The 21,811-nt window shown below is 36.0% G+C and overlaps 3 protein-coding genes across 5 annotated transcripts; 2 read left to right on the top strand and 1 right to left on the bottom strand.

Annotated features, from left to right (window-relative positions):
* The first annotated feature begins 1,419 nt into the window (after positions 1 to 1,419).
* On the top strand, positions 1,420 to 11,814 carry LOC8260589 (histone-lysine N-methyltransferase SUVR5). 3 transcript variants are annotated; one of them, XM_002522347.4, is made up of 12 exons: positions 1,420 to 1,684; positions 3,477 to 4,027; positions 4,320 to 4,622; positions 4,735 to 4,845; positions 5,776 to 5,886; positions 6,236 to 9,061; positions 9,211 to 9,372; positions 9,978 to 10,094; positions 10,184 to 10,287; positions 10,371 to 10,508; positions 10,870 to 10,957; positions 11,159 to 11,814. In XM_002522347.4, exons 2-12 carry the CDS (start codon positions 3,545 to 3,547, stop codon positions 11,264 to 11,266), a joined length of 4,551 nt encoding a protein of 1,516 aa, XP_002522393.1. In that variant the 5' UTR covers positions 1,420 to 1,684; positions 3,477 to 3,544; the 3' UTR covers positions 11,267 to 11,814. The 3 variants fall into 3 exon arrangements, with proteins under 3 accessions (XP_002522393.1, XP_015576741.1, XP_025013713.1); XM_015721255.3 differs by lacking the exon at positions 1,420 to 1,684 and adding an exon at positions 1,777 to 2,219; XM_025157945.2 differs by lacking the exon at positions 1,420 to 1,684 and having other exon boundaries at positions 1,777 to 4,027.
* A 137-nt stretch (positions 11,815 to 11,951) lies between these two features.
* On the bottom strand, positions 11,952 to 12,774 carry LOC8260590. The gene is made up of 3 exons (XM_048377437.1): positions 12,581 to 12,774; positions 12,169 to 12,501; positions 11,952 to 12,093 (listed from the first exon to the last, which is right to left on the bottom strand). Exons 1-3 carry the CDS (start codon positions 12,669 to 12,671, stop codon positions 11,993 to 11,995), a joined length of 525 nt encoding a protein of 174 aa, XP_048233394.1. The 5' UTR covers positions 12,672 to 12,774; the 3' UTR covers positions 11,952 to 11,992.
* A 3,657-nt stretch (positions 12,775 to 16,431) lies between these two features.
* Positions 16,432 to 21,738, top strand: LOC8260591 (BTB/POZ domain-containing protein At3g50780). Its single transcript, XM_002522349.4, has 2 exons — positions 16,432 to 18,076; positions 20,453 to 21,738. Exons 1-2 carry the CDS (start codon positions 17,441 to 17,443, stop codon positions 21,413 to 21,415), a joined length of 1,599 nt encoding a protein of 532 aa, XP_002522395.1. The 5' UTR covers positions 16,432 to 17,440; the 3' UTR covers positions 21,416 to 21,738.
* Positions 21,739 to 21,811: the final 73 nt, after the last annotated feature.

Raw genomic sequence — 21,811 nt, 5'->3', positions numbered from 1 at the left:
AGTAAGTCAATATATTTCATAACACCAAAATATCTCTTTTAATATTATCTTTTTTATTTTACTTTTTTTTTTATATTTTTTCTTAAATGAAATGAACTCTTTAATAAATTTTAACCAAACACAGTAGTACTTTGGTTCAAATTCCAAAATTGAAATCGAAATCTAAATCAAAGGAGATTGAAAACATAATGAAGAATTTGATAAGTTAGTTGATTGCTAAGAAATTGGAAACATAATGATAATATTTATTTTTTAATTATGGTATTAAAATGAATTAATCAATTTTATATATATTGTTATAGTCTTAAGAGTTTATTTTAATTAATTAATTTATTTAATCACGTTACAATTGGTTCAACTTAGTTTTCAAAGAATGAAAAAAAATGAGAGGAAAGAATTGGTGATTTTTATTGATGGGAAGTTTCATTCCGATGTAAGATATTCTTTTGACGAACTACATACTAGTGGTCGGAATCATCCACTCTAACTTCAATCACGTCCAATATTTTCATGAACAAACACATCTTTTATGATCTATAATACCTTTAACACTAAAAAAAAGAACTGTTTTATCAACTAATCAAGTAAATGGGTTTCTTAGAAAAGTCTAATTATTAACAAAATATAAATTTATAATGTGAGAATCAGAAATCATCTCTCCCTCTTAGGAAAAAAGAAAAAGAAAGCACTAACAGTCATCTCTCTCTTTCCCTAAAGAGAAGAGAAATCTCTCAAACAAGAAAAGAAGTGTGGGCCTAAGGTGAACCAGAGTCTAGATGGGCTTGGACTGGACATCTTTATGTTGGCAGATTGCCATATAGAACGCGGCAGCCCATCAGTCATAAGCCCACCGACAACGCTTAGCGTATTGCCCGTCGACGACGTCGTCTAAGTTGGTTGATGGAGACAAATGAAATGACGATAGGAGAAAGAGAAGAAGAGGAATCCGAAATTCGCACATCTCGAAGAAAGTCTAATCTCGGAAACATAAAACCATCACAAAAATTCTAAAGACACCACGACGCCTCCAAAACCAGCAAACCTCTGCCTCCCTCTTAAACTGAAAATCAACACAGCCAAAACAACAAACGTTGAACACACACAAAATAGATAAATAAATAAATAAATAAAGTATAAAAGGAAAAACAACAACAACAACAACAAAAACCCTATAGAAGCGCACTTCTCATCCCCAAATCTTTAGCTAAAGCATATAACCAACCCAGTTAGTCTCTTCTTTTTATTAATCTTTATAGGTCTTCCATTAACCTTTTAACCAGACCACTACCACCATCACCAACAAGAAGACCTCAACACATACCAATTTTGTTTCCTATTTCTCAAATTTAACATACCCAAATTTCCCAATTTTGGTTTTTCTTTTTTGGCCACGGGACAAAGGTTTGGTTGCCCCCATACCACTTCCTTTCTGGTCATAAAAAAACACATACCATATATTCTTTTTATATATATATACATATACCCCTTTACCCTTTAGCTAGCCAATATGTATGCTATTGTTGATGTGTTCTATTAGAAAATTTTTGGAGGAAAAAAAAAAAAAGATAGGCACAATACAAATCAATTTCACTACTTACTCATCTCATCTTGACCTTAAACAAAACCATTAAGCCATACCCAAAAAAGACATCCAAGACTACAACAACAACCACCATGGCAAAAGGTAATCTACATTTTGAACACCACTACTACTATTACCTCTCTCCATTCCTGTCACTATGTATATCTGTGTATGTTATGTCACATTTTATTAGCTTCTCATTTTTATCTTTTCTGCAGTCAATTCTTTTTTATGACCTAGCTAGCTACCTGATACTTCTTTTTAGAAAAAAAAATTGTGAACAAAGAATAATTCATAATTGCCTGTAAAGATACGGACTTTCAATTATAAAACAAAGAACGCATGTTTAATTCATCTTCTGAATTTCCAAATTTTAGATTCTTTTTGTCATTTTTAAGATTTTTTTATTTTATTCTTTGCATGCTTAGATAAATCAGGGATTTTATTTTTAGAAGTTGGGATCGGACCCACCTTCTAGGTCAGGCATATTTCACATGCTGATCGCATTTCTGGTCATGGGTTATTAGTGAATTGGTAATAATGTAGGGTGTTTAAAGGCAAATTCTATTACTCGGTATAGTGGATTTAGGGTTTTAGCTGTTTATCCCTGCAAAAATTATAGGTTGTTTCTTTGCAGGTGGGTTGTTAAAGCATCTATCTTTAATTTTTGGTAACTTCCATTTATTGGGTTATTATTTATTACATGTGCTGAGTAGTGTGTACTCTCATATTTGCCTTGTCTTGTTGCCACTGTGGCATAGGCTGTACGGTTGATTGTGAGATTGTTAATATAAAGGTTTAATTTTTTGTGCTTTTATGTGTCTCTATAGAGCGGTAAATGGGTTGCATGCAATTGCTTTAGAGTTTTGATTGAAGCCATGCTGTTTTATTGTATGCATTTAAGAAATTTTAATTAATTCTAATTTTTTGGTAACTTCTCTTTTGGTGAAAAGATTGTCTGGTGTAAGGTTTTCAATTCAGTATATTGCAGTAGTTTTCATTTGATGTTCTTATTGTTTTTAATTAAAATCTAAATTTGAAGATAATTAATTAATCATGAATATGTCTATTGTGTTCACATGATGAGGATAAGGCTCAAGGAGAATATGGAGTCGTACATAAAGGTTTACTATTGTGTACTGAATTGGTAAATAATGAATTTGAGATGGCATAATTAATATTAAGCATTTCAGTGGTTCAGTGTGGATTGTTGTTATTTTTCTAATAGCATAGAAAAGACAGTGAAAATTGCAAGCAAGGAGATTAGAGGTTTGCAATTATTGGGCGTCGGATCGGGATATTTAGCTTTTTTCATTTCTAAATGCTTCAAAATATCTCTTTGGGCCTTTTAATTATAAGTAATGTGAACTATTGATATCTGAAATCCTGCAGAGTTGCTATTTTAACTCTTTAACCTGCAAGTTGTGCCTCCTCGTTTCTATTCTATTGTGTATATGTAAGCATTACAATTTTGTGATTTGGATTACTTTTAAATTTTGTGTGCAATCTTCTATTATTTACCTTAGATTAAAGTGCGATGGCTGACTGTGAACTTACAAGAGTTAGATAATGCTTTATTTATCTTTTAAACATCTATTCATAAGCTAAATATGCATGCATCTGTTTCTTATTTTCTTGGTCCTTCACCCATTTTTGAGTATTTTTCTTTCCAATGTTGTCTTTGTTATGCGATATAAAGCACATGATATTCAATCACGTGACCAGGTTTTTGAGAGTTCTTTATGGAGGCCATTTGCATGTGGCATTATAATGTGATCTGTTAGTTTAGTTCACCAAGATTACTTTTAACTGTGTTGTTTAGAAATTCAATTCTTTCTACCAGCTTCAGTGCTACATGGTTCTGATTCATCTGTGGCTTGAGCTATTTGAACAGGGAAATGAGTGCAGAAATAATAAATTATCTTGTACGCATTAGATGGGACTACAGATTTTAGGGTAATTATGGAAGTGCTTCCTTGTTCTGGCGTTCAATATGTTGAAGAAGTTGATTGTGCTCAACAGAATTCAGGAGCAGGTTGTAATTTTGATCGAGAATCAAATGGCTTTGAGCATGGACAACAAGTTCAAATGGCTGATGCCAGAGTGGATAACGTATCAGTACATGTGGAAGGCCCTCAAATAGAAAGACGAAGTGAAGGCCAAGGGATAGCAGGCGAGTTGCCCATCTCTGACGGACACCAAAATGGAGTTTCATATTCTGATTGTCAGGTGGACAGCCAAAGAGTATCTGGTGATTCTCACGATTTTGAAGATGATGACATCAATGTACAGAATTATTGCACAGAACCTTGTGAGGCCCCCGATAACTGTCAAGTAGTTGTGGATACTATTGACAGTGATCTGAGCAACTCTAGAGATGGAGAGTCATCTGTTTCGGAGCCCAAGTGGCTAGAACATGATGAATCTGTGGCATTGTGGGTGAAGGTGAATGTGTATATTTGTTTATTTCATTTCCATAAATAGCATCTCCCTTCAGCAGATTTATGGTTTCTTTACACATTATTTGAAGAGAGATATCTTATGATTTTGCAGTGGCTCATGCATTATCCTACATTTTTTTTATTGAGGTGTAATCTGTAAATTTATTTGCTTTTGGCATGCCATCTATCTCAGAATCTTACTAGGCCTTTTCCTTTCATTAGTTATCCATGTCATAAAATTTCTTTAATTGGTAATATCATTTTGACATTGGACTTCTTTGCTTTTCTGAGTGTAGTGGAGGGGAAAGTGGCAGGCAGGAATTAGATGTGCCAGGGCAGACTGGCCATTGTCAACTCTGAGAGCAAAACCAACTCATGATCGGAAGAAGTATTTTGTGATATTTTTTCCCCACACTAGGAATTACTCCTGGGCAGATATGCTACTTGTTCGATCAATCAACGAATTTCCTCATCCTATTGCATATAGGACGCATAAAATAGGGCTAAAAATGGTTAAAGATTTGAATGTAGCTCGGCGGTTTATAATGAAAAAGCTAGCTGTTGGCATGTTGAATATCATTGATCAATTTCATACTGAGGTATTTGTTTTAATGCTTCCATCTCCCTATTCTTTTGCAATATTTTTAGCCTTATATTTGTCTCTACTTTGCCTTCCAAATCTTCATGTTTGTTTTGTCAAACGTAATATAGGCTCTGATAGAGACTGCTCGTGACGTGATGGTTTGGAAAGAATTTGCTATGGAAGCTTCACGCTGTACTGGTTATTCTGATCTTGGAAGAATGCTTTTGAAGCTTCAAAATGTATACTTCTAACCCTTTGATAGCTTGGAAAATGAAGATATTATTATTTTTCCTCCTATTTTGTAAATAGTTCAGTGCGCAAGTGAAACCTCAATATTCTATTATACCATTGCCATGATGTGAGCTTTCCTTTATTGCAAAATTGTTGCACTTATCTTTTTCAAAAATAGATCTGAGCTTTGCTTTATTAAAGTTTTTGCAGTTAAATTGCAGAACAGGTAAAGTTCATGCGTAAAAAATGTTCATGTTACCATTCTTAAGTGATAGTGAATTTTATAGTAAAGAGCAACTCAATGGAATTTACCATTGTACTATTTTATCCTTACAAAACTTACTAACCATCTGTGTTTTATGTATATCATAAATGAAGATCTGACAACATCTGCAATATTTGTTTGCATCATGGATTTCTAGCATCTCTTGGAAGGCAATTTTACTTTATGGAATGGAATTGTATACAGACTGATGTGACAGAGCACTGTCACTGCTACAACCATGTTGACACCACAACTATTCTCACCCATATCACTTGATACTCTGCTCATTTGCTATGATAACAGATTTTGTTTGCTTAGTGCCAATGCAAGTATTTCTAGATTTATGTTATCAACAAACTATGTTGCTGTTCTGGGGAACATGGATCTGATGTGTTCTTGTCCATATAAGTTGGGATTATGGCTTTGTTGAACTAGAGAAGTTGTGCTTGTGACTTCTTTTCTTTACATGTGAGATAATTAACAACTGAAACTTGTTTGTTTGGATATAATTGCTGCATCAATTTATTTCCTTTTTCATGTTTGGTTCTTTCTGCGTATGAGCTTTGTTATGCAGCACATAGTATAGAGCTCCAATTGAAATTAGTAAACAGAGCTTGTATTGTTTGTTTCTTTATATCTCAAATGGAGTAACACAGATCTGCTTTCCCAACAGATGATATTTCAGCGCTACATTAAATCTGACTGGTTGGCACATTCTTTTCAATCTTGGATGCAACGATGTCAGGTTGCACAAAGTGCTGAATCTGTTGAACTGCTGAGGGAGGTATGCATTAGATTATAGCTGCTCATACATGTTATACAACCATAGTTGTGCTGTGGTGTTGTCCTTTGCTGACTGCCTTGTTCATTAAGTTTTTTATTCCTAGTTTAGCCCCAATTTAGTATTTCTTCAGTCCCTCAATGATATCTGTTAAGTGTTTCCTTCTAGGTCTTGTTTTCCACCTGCCTTGAGCATCTTTCTTTGTGCTGAGTGAGGGAGAAATTTTTGTCGTTTGTGCCTGTGTTTGTCCAGCTGTGTGCTATTTTGATAAAAGAAATACCACTACTTTGTTGTCTATATATCTTTACCCTGTAATTTACGATGATTCTTGATATTTTCTTTTTTAATATAGGAATTGTCTGATTCTATCCTTTGGAATGAAGTAAACTCTCTCTGGAATGCCCCAGTGCAGCCAACGCTGGGTTCTGAATGGAAAACCTGGAAGCATGAAGTAATGAAATGGTTCTCGACATCTCGCCCTGTATCTAGTAGTGGAGATTTAGAGCAGAGGAGCTGCGACAGTCCCTCAACCGTGAGTCTTCAAGTTGGCAGGAAGAGGCCTAAGCTTGAAGTTCGTCGTGCAGAGCCACATGCTTCCCAGATTGAAACAAGCAGTCCGCTTCAAACTATGACCGTTGAAATTGACACTGAGTTCTTCAATAATCGAGACAGTATAAATGCCACTGCTGTAGCATCAAGTCTCTCTAAAGATGAAGATTTTGGAGAGGGAGCTGCACCTTTAGAGTCTCCCTGCAGTGTGGCTGATAGATGGGATGAAATTGTAGTTGAAGCCAGAAACTCTGATGTCATACTGACTAAAGATGTTGAAAGAACTCCTGTAAGTGAAGCTGTGGATAAGAAAACTATAGATCATGGAAACAAGAATCGGCAGTGCATTGCTTTTATTGAATCTAAGGGAAGGCAGTGTGTTAGGTGGGCAAATGATGGCGATGTTTACTGTTGTGTACATTTGGCCTCTCGTTTCATAGGCAGCTCCATTAAAGCAGAGGCAAGTCCTCCTGTTAATAGTCCTATGTGTGAAGGTACTACTGTTCTTGGCACTCGATGTAAACATCGGTCTCTACCAGGTGCCTCATTCTGTAAGAAACACGGGCCCCGGGGTGATACCACAAATGTATCAAATTCATCTGAGAATGCACTCAAGAGAAGGCATGAAGAGATTGTTCCAGGTTCAGAAACCGCATACTGCCAAGATATTGTTTTGGTGGGAGAAGTTGAAAGTCCACTTCAAGTGGAGCCCGTCTCAGTCATGGATGGAGATGCCTTCCATGAAAGGAACAGGTTAAATGAAAAGCTTGAGCACTCTAGTCAAGATCATAATGTCACAGTGGTGCACCACTGCATAGGCTCAAGTCCATTTGATATTAATGGCCCTTGTCATGAATCTCCAAAGCGTTATTTATTATACTGCGATAAACACATTCCTAGTTGGCTAAAGCGTGCAAGGAATGGGAAAAGTAGAATAATACCTAAGGAAGTGTTTGCAGATCTTTTAAAGGATTGCCATTCACTGGATCAAAAAATGCGTTTACATCAAGCTTGTGAGCTTTTCTACAAGCTCTTCAAAAGTATTTTATCCCTTAGAAACCCAGTTCCAATGGAGATTCAACTTCAGTGGGCCCTATCTGAAGCTTCTAAAGATTTTGGTGTGGGGGAACTCTTACTGAAGTTGGTTTGCACTGAAAAAGACAGACTCATGAAAATATGGGGCTTCAGGACTGATGAAGCTGTAGATGTTTCTTCCTCTGCCACGGAAAACACACCAATTTTGCCATTGACTATTGATGGTAGCCATGTCGATGAAAAGTCAATTAAGTGCAAATTTTGCTCAGAGGAGTTTCTTGACGACCAAGAGCTTGGCAACCACTGGATGGACAATCATAAAAAGGAAGTTCAATGGCTATTCAGGGGTTATGCCTGTGCCATCTGCCTCGACTCTTTTACTAACCGGAAACTCTTAGAAAATCATGTGCAGGAGACTCACCATGTGGAATTTGTTGAACAGTGCATGCTTCTCCAGTGCATTCCGTGTGGCAGCCACTTTGGGAATGCCGAGGAGTTATGGTTGCATGTCCTCTCTATCCATCCTGTTGAATTTAGGCTGTCAAAAGTGGTTCAACAACATAATATTCCCTTGCATGAAGGGAGAGATGATTCTGTGCAGAAACTGGATCAATGTAATATGGCTTCAGTAGAAAATAACACTGAGAATTTAGGTGGTATCCGAAAATTTATATGCAGGTTTTGTGGCTTGAAATTTGATCTGCTGCCTGATCTTGGCCGGCATCATCAGGCTGCTCATATGGGACCAAATCTATTAAGTTCTCGCCCCCCAAAGAGGGGGATTCGTTATTATGCTTACAGATTAAAATCTGGAAGACTTAGCCGTCCTAGATTTAAGAAAGGTCTCGGAGCAGCAACATATAGGATTAGGAACAGGGGTAGTGCTGCCCTGAAGAAACGTATCCAGGCATCAAAGTCACTTAGCACTGGCGGATTTAGTTTACAGCCCCCTCTAACTGATTCAGAAGCTCTTGGTAGATTGGCAGAAACCCATTGCTCATCTGTGGCACAGAATTTATTTTCTGAGATTCAGAAGACTAAACCTCGCCCCAATAACCTTGACATCCTAGCTGCTGCACGCTCGACTTGCTGTAAGGTGAGCCTAAAGGCCTCGCTAGAGGGCAAGTATGGAGTGTTACCAGAGCGCCTGTATCTCAAGGCAGCCAAACTTTGTAGTGAACATAACATTCGAGTGCAGTGGCACCGCGATGGGTTTCTTTGTCCCAGAGGATGTAAGAGTTTTAAGGACCCAGGATTATTGTTGCCCTTGATGCCCCTTCCTAACAGTTTTATAGGTAAACAGTCAGCACATTCATCCGGTTGTGCAGACAATGGGTGGGAAATTGATGAGTGTCATTATGTCATTGGTTTGCACGATTTTACAGAGAGGCCTAGAACTAAGGTCACTATCTTGTGCAATGATATAAGCTTTGGAAAGGAATCAATACCAATAACTTGTGTAGTAGATGAGGACATGCTAGCATCTCTTAATGTTTATGATGATGGTCAAATTACTAATTTACCCATGCCTTGGGAATGCTTTACCTATATCACGAGGCCCTTGCTCGATCAATTTCATAATCCTAATATTGAGGTATTCTTTTATGGGTCATTTAATTCCTGATTGATGCTAGATCTGGAAAATTGAAAGCTTAAAGTATATTCATATTGTATTTTTTCTCTATACCAACTTTACACATTTGTTTTTGACATTTCATCTTGCTCCCCTCCTTTTTGATGCAGAGTTTGCAATTGGGATGTGCTTGCCCTCATTCATCATGCTGCCCTGGAAGGTGTGATCATGTTTACCTCTTTGATAATGACTATGAAGATGCAAAAGATATATATGGGAAACCCATGCATGGCAGATTTCCATATGACGATAAAGGGCGCATTATATTGGAGGTAATTCAACTTCTTAGAATTGTCAATAATGATTTAATATCGTTGTAGATTTGATGCTTTTTCTTTTTCTTTGTTTTTGAGCTATATGTACCAATGTCTTTCAAACAATGCTTGATATTGGCTTTAGCTGCTGAACTCCCTGAACTTTCCTATTATTCTTCAAGGCGTTTGTTAGCCTGTTTTACTTTTGAGCTTTTCTTTATTGATCCATGCAAGTGCTTCTAACTTTTCTGTTTGTTGCCATTTAAGTCACAGCATATATTCATGTGGATCCTTTTGAAGAAAATAACAAAAGGAAGTGTTGCTGAGGCTTATAAGCATCTAAGTGTGGTCCCTTAGGATATACTTTGATAGAATGATTAATTGACCAGGGTTTTTGTATATGAGATCATTAGGTCTTTTCTATTTTTCTTGTGCTAGTGGAGATCTCAAGGACATAAATTTCATTCTGCTTCTTCCATTGCTATGCACTATTTGACAAGCAGATGGGTCTAGTTATTCTTGTTTGTTACCTTCCAGCTCGTCCCTCTTTACATGTATATAAATAAATGTAGAGCTGTTGCTTTCCTAACTGACATTCTTTATTTGTCTTGCAAAATATGAAGGAGGGTTACCTGGTTTACGAGTGCAATCAGATGTGCAGCTGCAGCAAAACCTGCCCAAATAGGGTTTTGCAGAACGGGATACGAGTAAAGTTAGAAGTCTACAAAACAAAGAATAAGGTGATGCTTTCAATGTCTATTTTCTTTTTCAAGAAAAATAAAATTATTTGTATAGACTTATATTATTTCTTTTGCTTGTTGATATCCAGGGATGGGCAGTCAGGGCAGGCGAACCAATCCTAAGTGGCACATTCGTGTGCGAATATATTGGGGAGGTCTTGGATGAGGTGGAGGCAAACCAAAGGCGTGGCAGGTATAAATGTTGGAAGATGCAGTTTCCTTTTCAGCTTATGTCAGTTCTAATTTGTATTTTAATGTTCTTTCTTGGACCTCCAGATATAGCGAAGAAAGCTGCAGCTATATGTATGACATAGATGCTCATACCAATGACATGAGCAGATTGATGGAGGGACAGGTCAAGTATGTGATTGATGCCACCAAGCATGGGAATGTTTCACGGTTCATCAATCACAGGTAGGAAAAGAAGTACTTGCTTTCTCAGGCAATTATTATTTGCTGATGCTGAAACACAGATATAGTTGTGAAATATGTATTGGAACTGTGTTTTTGAAAAGCTGAGTGCAATTCATTTTCCACTTATCTAAGAAGTAAGGCTTAAGCTGTTGCAGATGTTCTTAATTTTAATATGCAACATTTTTGAATGGATCAATGCTGTGAAGGAATTGTTTCTGCCCACAAATTAAGGGTAAAGATATGACCCTATACCAAAAGTAGATAGTAAGATAGGCTTCAAGTGTGAAGGATTGGTGTTTGGGAGCTGATTCCTTGTTATTTTTTCTTGTTGATATGTTCTTGCATCTGTTTATGTTGGCAGCTGCTTGCCAAATCTTGTGAACCACCAAGTTATCATCAACAGCATGGATGCACAGCGTGCTCATATTGGGCTGTATGCAAGTCGAGATGTAAGCATTCTTTTCCTGCTTTTGCTTGAACTGGACTCTCGATTGTATGAGACTTGGGATTATGATGTTTTCTTTAGTGATTAACAAATAGCCAAACTTAATTCTTAAATTCTTAATTGCTAAGAATCTCACTATCTTCAGTATTGTGTTTGCATGGGTGGTGACATGTTTCGTTTATTGATTTTACGGTATTATGAGCAGATAGCATTCGGTGAAGAACTGACATATAATTATCGGTATAATCTGGTACCTGGAGAAGGTTATCCTTGCCATTGTGGAACTTCCAAGTGCAGAGGCCGCCTGTGCTAAATCTTAATAATGTTTACATTGTTGAGGCCTTATCTGCATGAAACAAGGGTCATGACTGATCCTGACACAGGAGACATCTGAGCCAGTTCTGTGCAGGTGTAGGTGTTGGCATTCATCAGTGTACCAAATCGTAAGTGCTCTCTCTCTGATCGGACACGCATGCTAACAGTATAGTTACCGTGTCCATGGAGATGGGACGAGGGCTCCATGTCTGAAGCAAGATTTTAGCTGTAACTGCAAGTGATTTGTGTCTATTCTCAATTAGGTGTACACGTTATTGAAAAGAGGAAATCCCATTCTGCTCGGCATCTCCCATTTTCTGTAGCAGTGTATCAAATGCTGCCTTTGTAGCTTAGCTAGAAGTGTAGATGGTCTTTTTCTGTTTGAAGTTTGTAGGTATCATGATTGTGGGTAGTCTTGTCATGGGAATGCATAAATGGCCTGTTTCAAATAATTTTTGGATGCCATGCCCATGTTTTTGGCTATTTACCCATCATTAACATGTAAATAATATTTGAGTAAACAAAAGCCCCCCTTTTCTTCTTTTATTCATTGAAATTTTTTCTTCAGGTTTCATAAGCTTCAGACCCTAACCATATTGCTCTTCCCTCAAATAAGCAAATGATAGTGCTAAAAGAATTAGAGGGAAAAAAGGAACAGAAGGATCAGCAGCATTTATGGAACAGGACTTAATACATTTGTGTAACATTAAAGCAAATTGATATCCTATTTTTCAAGAATGCCCTGATCAAATCTCATTTCTCCATTTTTAACTACGAAGAAGATGAAGGGAAGTCCAAAACTGAAGGTCACCAAGATTGCCATACCTGTCAGGATAATTCACCAATTAATTTTATTTCATTTCGATTGACTAATTGGTAAACAATATATACACAGCTTACCATATTCAACACATGTTGGGAATCCCTTTTTATTCCCATCCTTTCTTGAACTGGATTGTTTTGGCTCAGATGATGCTTCCAAATGCAAAATCAAGGAAATTATAACTAACCCACTACCAGTTTTCTCTCTAGCAACTCTCTCACTCAAATCTAACGACCAGAAACCAGTTTTTCCACTTACAAAACCTTCTATTACAACCTTCAAAAACAAGAATATACCTAGCAATATTGTCACCTTTGCAATTTGCCTGACTATTGTCTTTGAGGAGATTGCCCAATTCACTAAATTCACAAGAGAAGCACAAGCATAGAGGGGGAACCAAAAGTACCAATCTAGACAAACGAGAAAGGAAAATAAGAACCACGTAAGTACTGAATAAATTAGATATTAATACACATACAAGTAGAGTACCAAGGTCGTTTAACTGGACAGATGCAGAATAAGCAAATACTGCAGCCATTAGTGTAGAACAGAAGCTGAAGAAAAGGCTAGCTTTTGCCATTTCTTGTTCTCTTTCTGGCCTTAGGCATTAAAATGGTGATGGGGTTCAAGGGAAGAGATTGAACCCAAATTGGTCAACATATCACACTAGCATTAAAATTATTTCTTCTCATCTATCTGATTTTATTTATATTTTATTGGAATAATGATCCCATGAACCTGTTACCAAGATGACAATCCTAAACTCTTTTGGGTATATAAAATTCTTGTTATATCTCAGTTCCAACTTGCTTGAAATTTGTATAATAAGAGAATTATTGAGATTTTTAGGTCAGAGCATTTATTTGGCTAGTCTGCAACTCAAATGAATTTGGCTATCTAGGTATTTTCCATCAAAGGTAACATGGTTATCTGAAGATCCTTAGCTTTTTATAATGGCATAGTATATTATATATATGTCAGATTGGGTGTCTGTATTACAATGCACCAGCAGTTTCTTCCTTCCGTTTAGACTTCAAAGAATTTTCGAAGTATAAAAGAATAATGCATCCCAATAATTAGGGGTTTAAGAAAAAGCCAATCTAGCAGCAAATCTTTTGCTTTTTGGCTACGTTAAAATTATAGAGGTGACAACAAGAAAACAGTAGACAGGGAACAATTGAACAAGGGACCATTCATCACATGGTCTTGGGCTAGAAAGAAGGAATAAGACACAGGCATGGCAAGAAAATCAGCGACCTTGTCCAAAACATATATAGTGCCACATGCTTATTGGATTTCGTACTCTAGTAGTTCTTGTGAGCCAAAACATTGTACTCTCCTTCTTGTTTTTCATGGATGATAGAGGTTCCTGTCTCTTCTGTTTTTGTTTCCAGAAATTCAGCACCTACTGCCAAAGATAAGAGACACTTTTTTTCTTTTCAAAATAATAAAAGGGCAATAGTTACAAGATTCGTTAAAAAATTAGAAGGAATTATATTATAGTTTAACATATTTTTATTTTAAAATTCATAATTTATTTTTTTTATTTTAGTATTTTATGAATATGACTATTAGTAAATAACAATCAAATTATATAATATTGTTAAGAGATTCTGACGTGCCACGCAATAGCCAATGTTCTTTCAATTTCCACGTCAGCACTTAATAATGGTATTATACAATTTGGCCGGCATTTACTAACGGTCATATTTACAGAATACATAAATAATAAAAAAGCAAACTACAAACCTTAAAGTGAAAATTTATTAAACTACAAAATAATTTATTTAAATTTTTCTAAAATTAAAAGGTAAAATATCTTTTTTAATAAAATTTATATATAATTTAATTAAATAATATATTTTTAGCAGATAGATGAGTGACACATATTTATTAATATTATATAATTGAGTTAAAGTGTAAAATCCTTAATTTATATGGGTGATTCACCTTTACATTATGTTGTATAGGGCTGAACAAGGGAAGTCTTGCCTAATAAATTTGTGAGAAAAGCAAAGAAAGCATACCAATGATACCAAAATGGTGTATATATGTACAATATCTGTGTTAGAAGGGACATTAATATATGAATAATCAAGGTAGCTCTTTTTATTTCAACAATATTTATATCTCAATTTGGTTTGATCAAAGAGTGGTAGTATGTATGAAAAACTATATAAATGGATGAGTAAAGTATATGTAACTTGAAAATGTAGCAACAACATGTGGGGAAAGCAATGGTGTTGAAAGGATTTGGGCATGTGCATTGAGTACTGGAAACTGCAGTAAGCAAAGGGAACTATTCTTTATAAAAACAAGTGAACCCAATTCATGAATTATAAGGTATGACAATGATAAAGTATCAAAATGGAGGAATAGTGCTAGAAGAATTGGAGTTGAAGTTTGAAGTTGGTTTCATCTTGATAATTCCACTAACATCCTTCTTGGGTCATCTCATCATGAGATTAATTCTTTTGCCCAGTAAGAGATATGATTAAAATCAGGCAAAATAATTGAAAAGAGAAGAGCATAATTTGATTACAAGTTTAAGATTAGCACGTGCAAGAGACGAAATTTATCTTCTTGGCCAGTGATTATCAATAACATAGAATAGAAACACAGCTCCAAAACCTACCACATGAAATGGTGGGCCAAAATTACAGCCAATCCATCTTCTCTTGACATTGGTTTTCTTTTGCTTTTTTTTTTTTTTTTTTTTTGTTGGTGCCATTGATGATGAAAACTTGCCCTCTTTCTTTTCTCTTAAAAAAAAGAATAAAAATCCCATATGTTAGCAATCATCATTTGCATCCTCTAATTATTGCACCACAACTATGCAAGCCAGTTGACACAGGTCCATACCCTTAAATAATGCAGAAAAAGGAGAGAAAGAAAGAAAGGTTATAGTCAAAAGATTTGAGAACTATTACTACTACTCCTTGAGAATATTTGGCTGCCTAACCAATGCTTACTCTCTCTTATCTTGAACTTGTGGCATTTGACAATGATGTGTTCCTCTCATCTTTTTACAAAGCAAAAACAAAGCAAGGAATAAAAAGTAAGACCAAGATCTTGCATTTAATTTGAATGAAATTATCTGTGATCATTCTTTTGCTTGCATTATTTCAATTGGCCCCATTTGTATTTAACTATAATAAAGTTTTGAATCAGAATTTTTGCTTTGACACATCTATCATTGATGAAAGAGCTGGCTACATAAAGATGCTTGTAATAGTATATTTATTATTAACATTATTATTATATATGGTACTTAAAGAATGTCTATTCTAGTTTTAGTTTCGAATTTGCATATAGTACTGGTAGGGTTGCCTGTAATCATTTTGGTTGGTATACCAATTTTGTAACATATACCACAAAATTCTTTGTATAGGGTTTTAAGGAATTCAGCCCATGAATTTTACAAATAGATTTGGCTCTTCTTTACTTTTACCACTAATTTAGCCTAAATATTTACATTTTTATTTTATTTAGACTCTATTTTAAGTTTAAAAAGTACGCGTTATGAAATAAAATTCAAGCAGGTTCGGTTTAGTTATATTTAAAAAATAATTTATTATAATTTATTTTATTATCAAATTAAATTAACTTATTACCAATCTCTTATATATTTTAGGGTCTTGTTTAGTTAATTGAGCAAATAAAGAAATGAGTGCGGAATGAGTTTGGTTTTGAGATTCTTGTAGTAGCAATGAAGGTGTTTAGGACTGAGGGTGTAATGCTTAATTCTGAATCCGTCACTATGCTCTGGCTAGTGGACTACTACAAAGATTATATCTTCCTCTGTCATATATTACCAAAAATCAAAATCTTCCGAAAAGAAAAAATAAAAAGAATTGATATAGTGGTTAGAGGTTACACCTACTGATTTTTGATACTTCAATTTTTTAATCCCTTAATGGCTATTAATAACATATGCTGTCTGCTCCTTTATAAGAAACCTCTTATTTGTGCATCTCACAACCACATAAGCCAAAAATAAATTATCTTGAGCTATCATTAAGAAACAAGTAATTAGGAATAAGCAGCTTTGCTGGTCTACTACAAAGGAAAATTATTATTATACAGTTGATAGTTTTGGAGTTTGTACTTTTGAAGTTTGGACCATCCATCCTTGTCATCAGCCCTAATTTTATCCAAGAATGTTATACTGGATTCATTTATTACATCCGAAATTCCTCTAGTACCCATAAATGACTACTACCACTGCATTCTTTTTAGTTAAATACCAAAAGGGTGTTTTAGTCATTTCCATGCCCATGAAAATGATAGTTTCACACTTCAGCCTAGAAAATCCAGCAATGGTCCAGAAAAGCAATAAAACATATACATAAAACATAGAAATAAAAAGCCAAAAATTACATTAGAAAAGAAGATGATGAGAGACAGGCGTGTTTGATCACTGGGAAAGTGCTTTTAAGGAGAGAATATTTGCAGAGAGAGAAAGGCAAAGGCATGCAAAAATCTAAGACCCACATCACATAACAATCATCAAAAGCATAGACAGACATAAACCTATGAGCCCATTACTACTTTATTTTCCTTTTTCACTTTAATGAGGGTAATGTGTTGTGTATATGTATATCTCTGTGCTGTTGGTGGTTCCTTTTTTATTTTTTTTTTTTACAGTTAAAAGAGACATCACACTCATTATTCTTTCCTGCAACTCCTTGTTTACTGGTTCCCTTGATGCTTGACACTTGAGCTCTTTCACAATCATTTCAACTTCAAAACTAGGAGATAATATAAGAGATGGGTTTTCAAGAAAGTGTCTAAATTCCAAATTTTTTGGTGAGTTTTAGGATTTGGGCTCTCAAAGTTCCTAACTTTTATGCTTGTTTTTCTTATATACTTAATTGTCCATTTATGGGTTTTTGTTTGGGAGTTGATCTGTATTAGATATGGAGAGTGTAAGAGAAACCGTGCAATTTGCTCTGTTGGAGATCTATGCTTGAAAAGATCATTCTTTTTTCCGGGAATTCGTATTTTGAGCTATTGAACTTTGTTTCTCTTCTTTTTTCTGATAACTATAGATTGCAATTATTTGTGGTTTAGTTTTTTCCATAGCTGTAATTGTACTTATTTTTTAATTTGAAGTGGCTCAGTCTTGAAGAAATCATTTTCTCTTTTGTAGTGTAGTACTTGGAGGCAATAAAACTGACTTTAGGGTTCCCAGGATTAACTTAAAATACACACCTTTCCATTTTCTACCTTAAAAAAAGTGTTCTTTCTTCTCATTTTGCAAGGAAGCCATCTTCTTGCTGCAATTTTTGTTTCTTTGTAAAAACTGGCATATCTTGATTTTACTAATGTCTTAAGTTCTTTTTAAACATGGCCGAAATTAGACTAACTAGGTTAGAACAAGGCCAAACCAAGATTAGAAATGTCCCAATTGCTGTAACACCAGAAGGTTTTTGGTGTTGCCCTTCTCCTGTTGTGTTTCAAAAAACAGTAAAAAATCAGAATCCTCTAAGCAAAACCAAACCATCCTCACCACCACCTAAGACTACTGTCCAAAAGAAACATGCCCCATTTAATGAGAGAAAGCCGCCTCCAGCTCCATTAAGACCTGGAGTTGCGTCTGATGATCAGCGAAATTCAGGTTCAGATATTCCTAGTGTTAGTGCTTCTATTATTAATGAGAGAGCACCAAGGCCTAAGATAGAAAGTGTGCCAAGGAAGGTGGCAATTGAATTTGGGGAGCCTGGAACCAGTGATATGAAGGTGGTCTTGCTCGGAAAGCAAGGGTTCTGTGTGAAGCTGAGTGTCCACAGGAATGTCTTAGTGGGAAACAGCAGCTTTTTTGCTGATAAACTTTCCAAAGAGGAGTCTAATATCTCCTGTCTTGAGATTGATGATTGTGAAGATGTTGAGATATATGTTGAAACGATGGGGCTGATGTACTGCAAGGACATGAAGCAGCGGTTAATCAAGCAAAGTGTTTCGCGAGTGCTTCGAATTATCAAGGTAATTTAAAGAGCAATAAGTTCTTCCATATACTGGAATAAATTACAATATCACTCATTACATCTCGTTATTGGTAATGGCCTTTGATTGTGATTCTGATTTCTGGATATAAATTACATTGGCTTGTGTATAATTCAAAAATTAGTATCCTGTGATGAGCATAATCTGCATGTGATGGACATATCCGTCTTCAAATGTTCTTAGGCTCCACCAGGGAAGTGGTGGAATTATATGTCTGGTTAAACTTTTTGAGAAACCAATATTGAATTCATCTGTTTGCAAAAAATTGAAATATGTCAAGTTCAGTTTTGCCTGTCGCCTTGTCTACCTTTAACTTCCTTGGAAATAGTACATCACTTTGCATGTGGATCATAAGCTGCTCTTCTTTGCATGTGGATCATAAGCTGCTCTTCTTTGTATAATGTGATTAATAAGAGTGCGTTATTGTCATGTGATCTTTGGAGGCTCCAACTGACAATGTATTTTAATGGTCAAGATTCAAAACTTATCCTGCATATGTAGTAAAGAGGATTGATGAATGATATCTTGATTCCCCATAGACATGAAATTAATATCTGTACATTCTACAGAAATAAAAAAAACTGGAAGTCTATGCTATATTGAAATAGAAATCCCCTATTGGCGCTTGGTGTTGGGAGTGCAGGAAAAAGGATGCACGAAGTGATATTATTTTTCTCACTGTAAATTGATCTCTGCAGTCTCTGTGGGAAGTTAAGTGACCATCTGCACCTATCAGTTACCTCCACAAGGGGTGTCTATGAAGCATGCTAATTTGATGAATAACATGAAGCAGGTCATTAATAAGTGAAGTTTGCTCTTCAATCATCATTTGAATCATTAGCGTACTGTCGAAAAGCAGATGATGCATGATCCACTGGCCTCTTTTTGTGGACACTTAGGGGCCTGCATGCTGGCTTATAGTGAGAGTGAAAGCCTGTTTTTGCATTTTGCGTTTTCTTATATTTAATACAAAGGATCTCTAGATGTCTATGAAGCATGCTAATTTGATGAATAACATGAAGCAGATCATTAATAAGTGAAGTTTGCTCTTCAATCATCATTTGAATCATTAGCTGTACTGTCGAAAAGCAGATGATGCATGATCCACTGGCCTCCTTTTGTGGACACTTAGGGGCCTGCATGCTGGCTTATAGTGAGAGTGAAAGCCTGTTTTTGCATTTTGCATTTTCTTATATTTAATACAAAGGATCTCTAGATCTGACCTAATTTTACTCATCGAATTCAGTATTTTTAATCCAATTGCTTCTTGCCTTTTCTATGGAGGATTATATGTTTTCTTTTTCTTCTTCTTTATTGTAGAACTGGACTTTTGGTAGGTCAGTATGACGCATTGATACCTTGACTATCCGTTTTGGACTTATCTTAATACCTTCGGAGATGAAAAGAAGGAATTCAATATGTTTTCTATTTGACTCTTTGTCACGCATAGCTTGACTAATTTGCCTAACATTCTTTCATGTCCTTGATGCCTTTTGTAATTTTTTCTTCCAGTCTTTTTTCTCACATTTCTTTTTTGCCATGCAATTGTGTTTGAAACATTCTTGTCTAATTACTCTTATGTTTAAGAGAAAGCTTTTCCTTCAGCTACTAATTTAGCCAATGACTAGATATGCTTAATCTGCAATAACTGAAAGTGCTAGGGAACTAGAGTTTCCAAAGTTTATAAGTTTTGTTCTTTTATAGATATTGAGACACTATTAGTCTGCATATAATAGTGGAACGCAGTTTGGGCCGATAATTTATAATTTTTATGCAAACTCACAAACCAAAGATAGGAGTTCCAATGTTGAGTGACGAGCTTGGGTTAGAGAAAGTTGAAAGACATCTAAACATTAAATGCTCAATCCTGCCTAGGTCATTTATATCTCTTTTCTATTGCCAATTGAATACTAGCATTTCTAACCATGGCCACTGTGTCAGAATTCTAATTGATGGCTATGTCAGTATTGAAAGTAAAAAATTGTGTCTTAAGAGTATGGTTAACCACCTTTGTCATATCAACTGCTTTGTTCTTCTCTATCAAATTACAATGCAATCTTACATATGACTTATATGGTATGTTTGCTTATTGGTAAAGCTTCTGTTCAATTTCCAAAAGTTCTCTGATGCCATTTAGGCAATACTTAGGAAAATAACAGATTTGCTAGGTGCTGTCTGTAGCTGTAAAATTCATGAACAGAGAATAGCTTATGAATTTTATGTGGTTAGTTGATTCAAGCATAATATGAATTTTCAGGGGGATTTATCGTTGTCCACTAATGAGCATTCTGTGTTTCGGATTTGCAATAATCTTTACGTTTCTGTATTCCTGAAATGGTTGGGTCTCCTTTTCAGGTTGCTGAATTTCTTGGCTTCAACTCCTGCATTCAGACATGCTTGGAATATTTGGAAGCAGTTCCATGGATTGGGGAAGAAGAAGAAGAAAAGGTGGTATCTTCAGTTATACGACTTCAGAATGAAGGTGTTGGGGTCACCCCAGTTTTGAAAAGAATCTCTTCTGATGCTAATCCACCTCAAGAGACACTTTCCCAGATAATGGAACTTGTTCTTAAAAGCAATGAGGAGAGAGGCCGCCGCGAAATGAAATCTGTTGTGCTGAAACTCCTTCGGGAGAAGAACAGCCTTGCAAGTTATGCAGGTCCAACTGACATATGTAATGAAACCATCTACAGCTCATATAGAAGTTGCTTGAATTCTCTCCTATCTTTGTTTAGGCAAGCTGCTGAACCTGAGTTCGCAAATAGACCCATGGAGAGTAGGGAACCAGTAGTGAAACAAATAGCCCTCGAGGCTGATAATGCCTCATGGTTACTTGAGATTTTAGCTGACAGACAAGCAGCTGACGAGTTTGCTTTAATGTGGGCTAGCCAGCAGGAGTTGGCAGCCCTACATACAAAACTGGCTATAGTTTCTCGATACCATGTTAGCTGCATCACAGCCAGGTTATTTGTGGGAATTGGAAGAGGGGAGCTGCTACCATCAAAGGACACACGCCAAAAGTTGTTACAAACCTGGTTACAGCCATTAATCAATGACTACAGTTGGTTACAACACGGTTGTCGGTCTTTCGATAGAAAGGTAGTGGAGGAAGGCATTGGGAGGACAATTCTGACTCTGCCCTTAGAGAATCAACAGAGTATCTTGCTCACTTGGTTGGGCAGTTTTCTGAAGGCCGGCGACAACTGCCCAAATCTCCAAAAAGCCTTCGAGGTCTGGTGGCGGAGGGCTTTCATTAGACCATACGTTGAAACACGAGGTAATCTCCAGTCAGATAGCTCAATGACGTCAAAGCAGTAGGCCTAAACGAGTCCGATCCCCTGTGAGAGTGCTATCTGTGTGATAAGCATTTACTGTCCTCTGCATCGTGCAGAGAAATCGCTTCCATCTGAAATGTGCAAGAAGAGAAAAATTGTTGGTCGGACAATCATGTAGGAAGAGCTAACATTGTAAGAATCCTGTCGGAAGCAAAAACAGTGGCACAATACTGATACTATTACTGGTTTGTTAATGAATGCAGTACAGGCTTGTAAGCTTCTTTTTCAGTTGATAAATGTGGGTTGATTGTTTTGATGTAAGATATTAATGAGGAAGAAATTGAATTTTGAAGTTGCTTTTGTTCAGTATAACTGCAAATGTTCCCTCTAATACCTGTCTCTCACTCAGGTAGATAACTGAATATTGTACTTGTATAAT

This window comes from Ricinus communis, chromosome 7 (assembly GCF_019578655.1).
Source record: "Ricinus communis isolate WT05 ecotype wild-type chromosome 7, ASM1957865v1, whole genome shotgun sequence".
Lineage (NCBI taxonomy): Eukaryota > Viridiplantae > Streptophyta > Magnoliopsida > Malpighiales > Euphorbiaceae > Ricinus > Ricinus communis.
The sequence above is the reverse complement of the archived record's forward strand: the minus strand, read 5'-3'. Positions and strand labels throughout refer to the sequence as shown.

What these genes read in the sequence shown, in the direction of transcription:
- LOC8260589 (XM_002522347.4), top strand. Translation starts at nt 3,545, where the DNA reads ATGGAAGTGCTTCCTTGTTCTGGCGTTCAATATGTTGAAGAAGTTGAT. An exon ending in CTGTGGCATTGTGGGTGAAG is followed by an intron (nt 4,028 to 4,319) that starts GTGAATGTGTAT and finishes TTCTGAGTGTAG; the next exon opens with TGGAGGGGAAAGTGGCAGGC. An exon ending in AAGGGCGCATTATATTGGAG is followed by an intron (nt 9,373 to 9,977) that starts GTAATTCAACTT and finishes CAAAATATGAAG; the next exon opens with GAGGGTTACCTGGTTTACGA.
- LOC8260590 (XM_048377437.1), bottom strand. Translation starts at nt 12,671, where the DNA reads ATGGCAAAAGCTAGCCTTTTCTTCAGCTTCTGTTCTACACTAATGGCT. An exon ending in TGTCCAGTTAAACGACCTTG is followed by an intron (nt 12,502 to 12,580) that starts GTACTCTACTTG and finishes TCGTTTGTCTAG; the next exon opens with ATTGGTACTTTTGGTTCCCC. An exon ending in CCCAACATGTGTTGAATATG is followed by an intron (nt 12,094 to 12,168) that starts GTAAGCTGTGTA and finishes TTATCCTGACAG; the next exon opens with GTATGGCAATCTTGGTGACC.
- LOC8260591 (XM_002522349.4), top strand. Translation starts at nt 17,441, where the DNA reads ATGGCCGAAATTAGACTAACTAGGTTAGAACAAGGCCAAACCAAGATT. An exon ending in GAGTGCTTCGAATTATCAAG is followed by an intron (nt 18,077 to 20,452) that starts GTAATTTAAAGA and finishes TCTCCTTTTCAG; the next exon opens with GTTGCTGAATTTCTTGGCTT.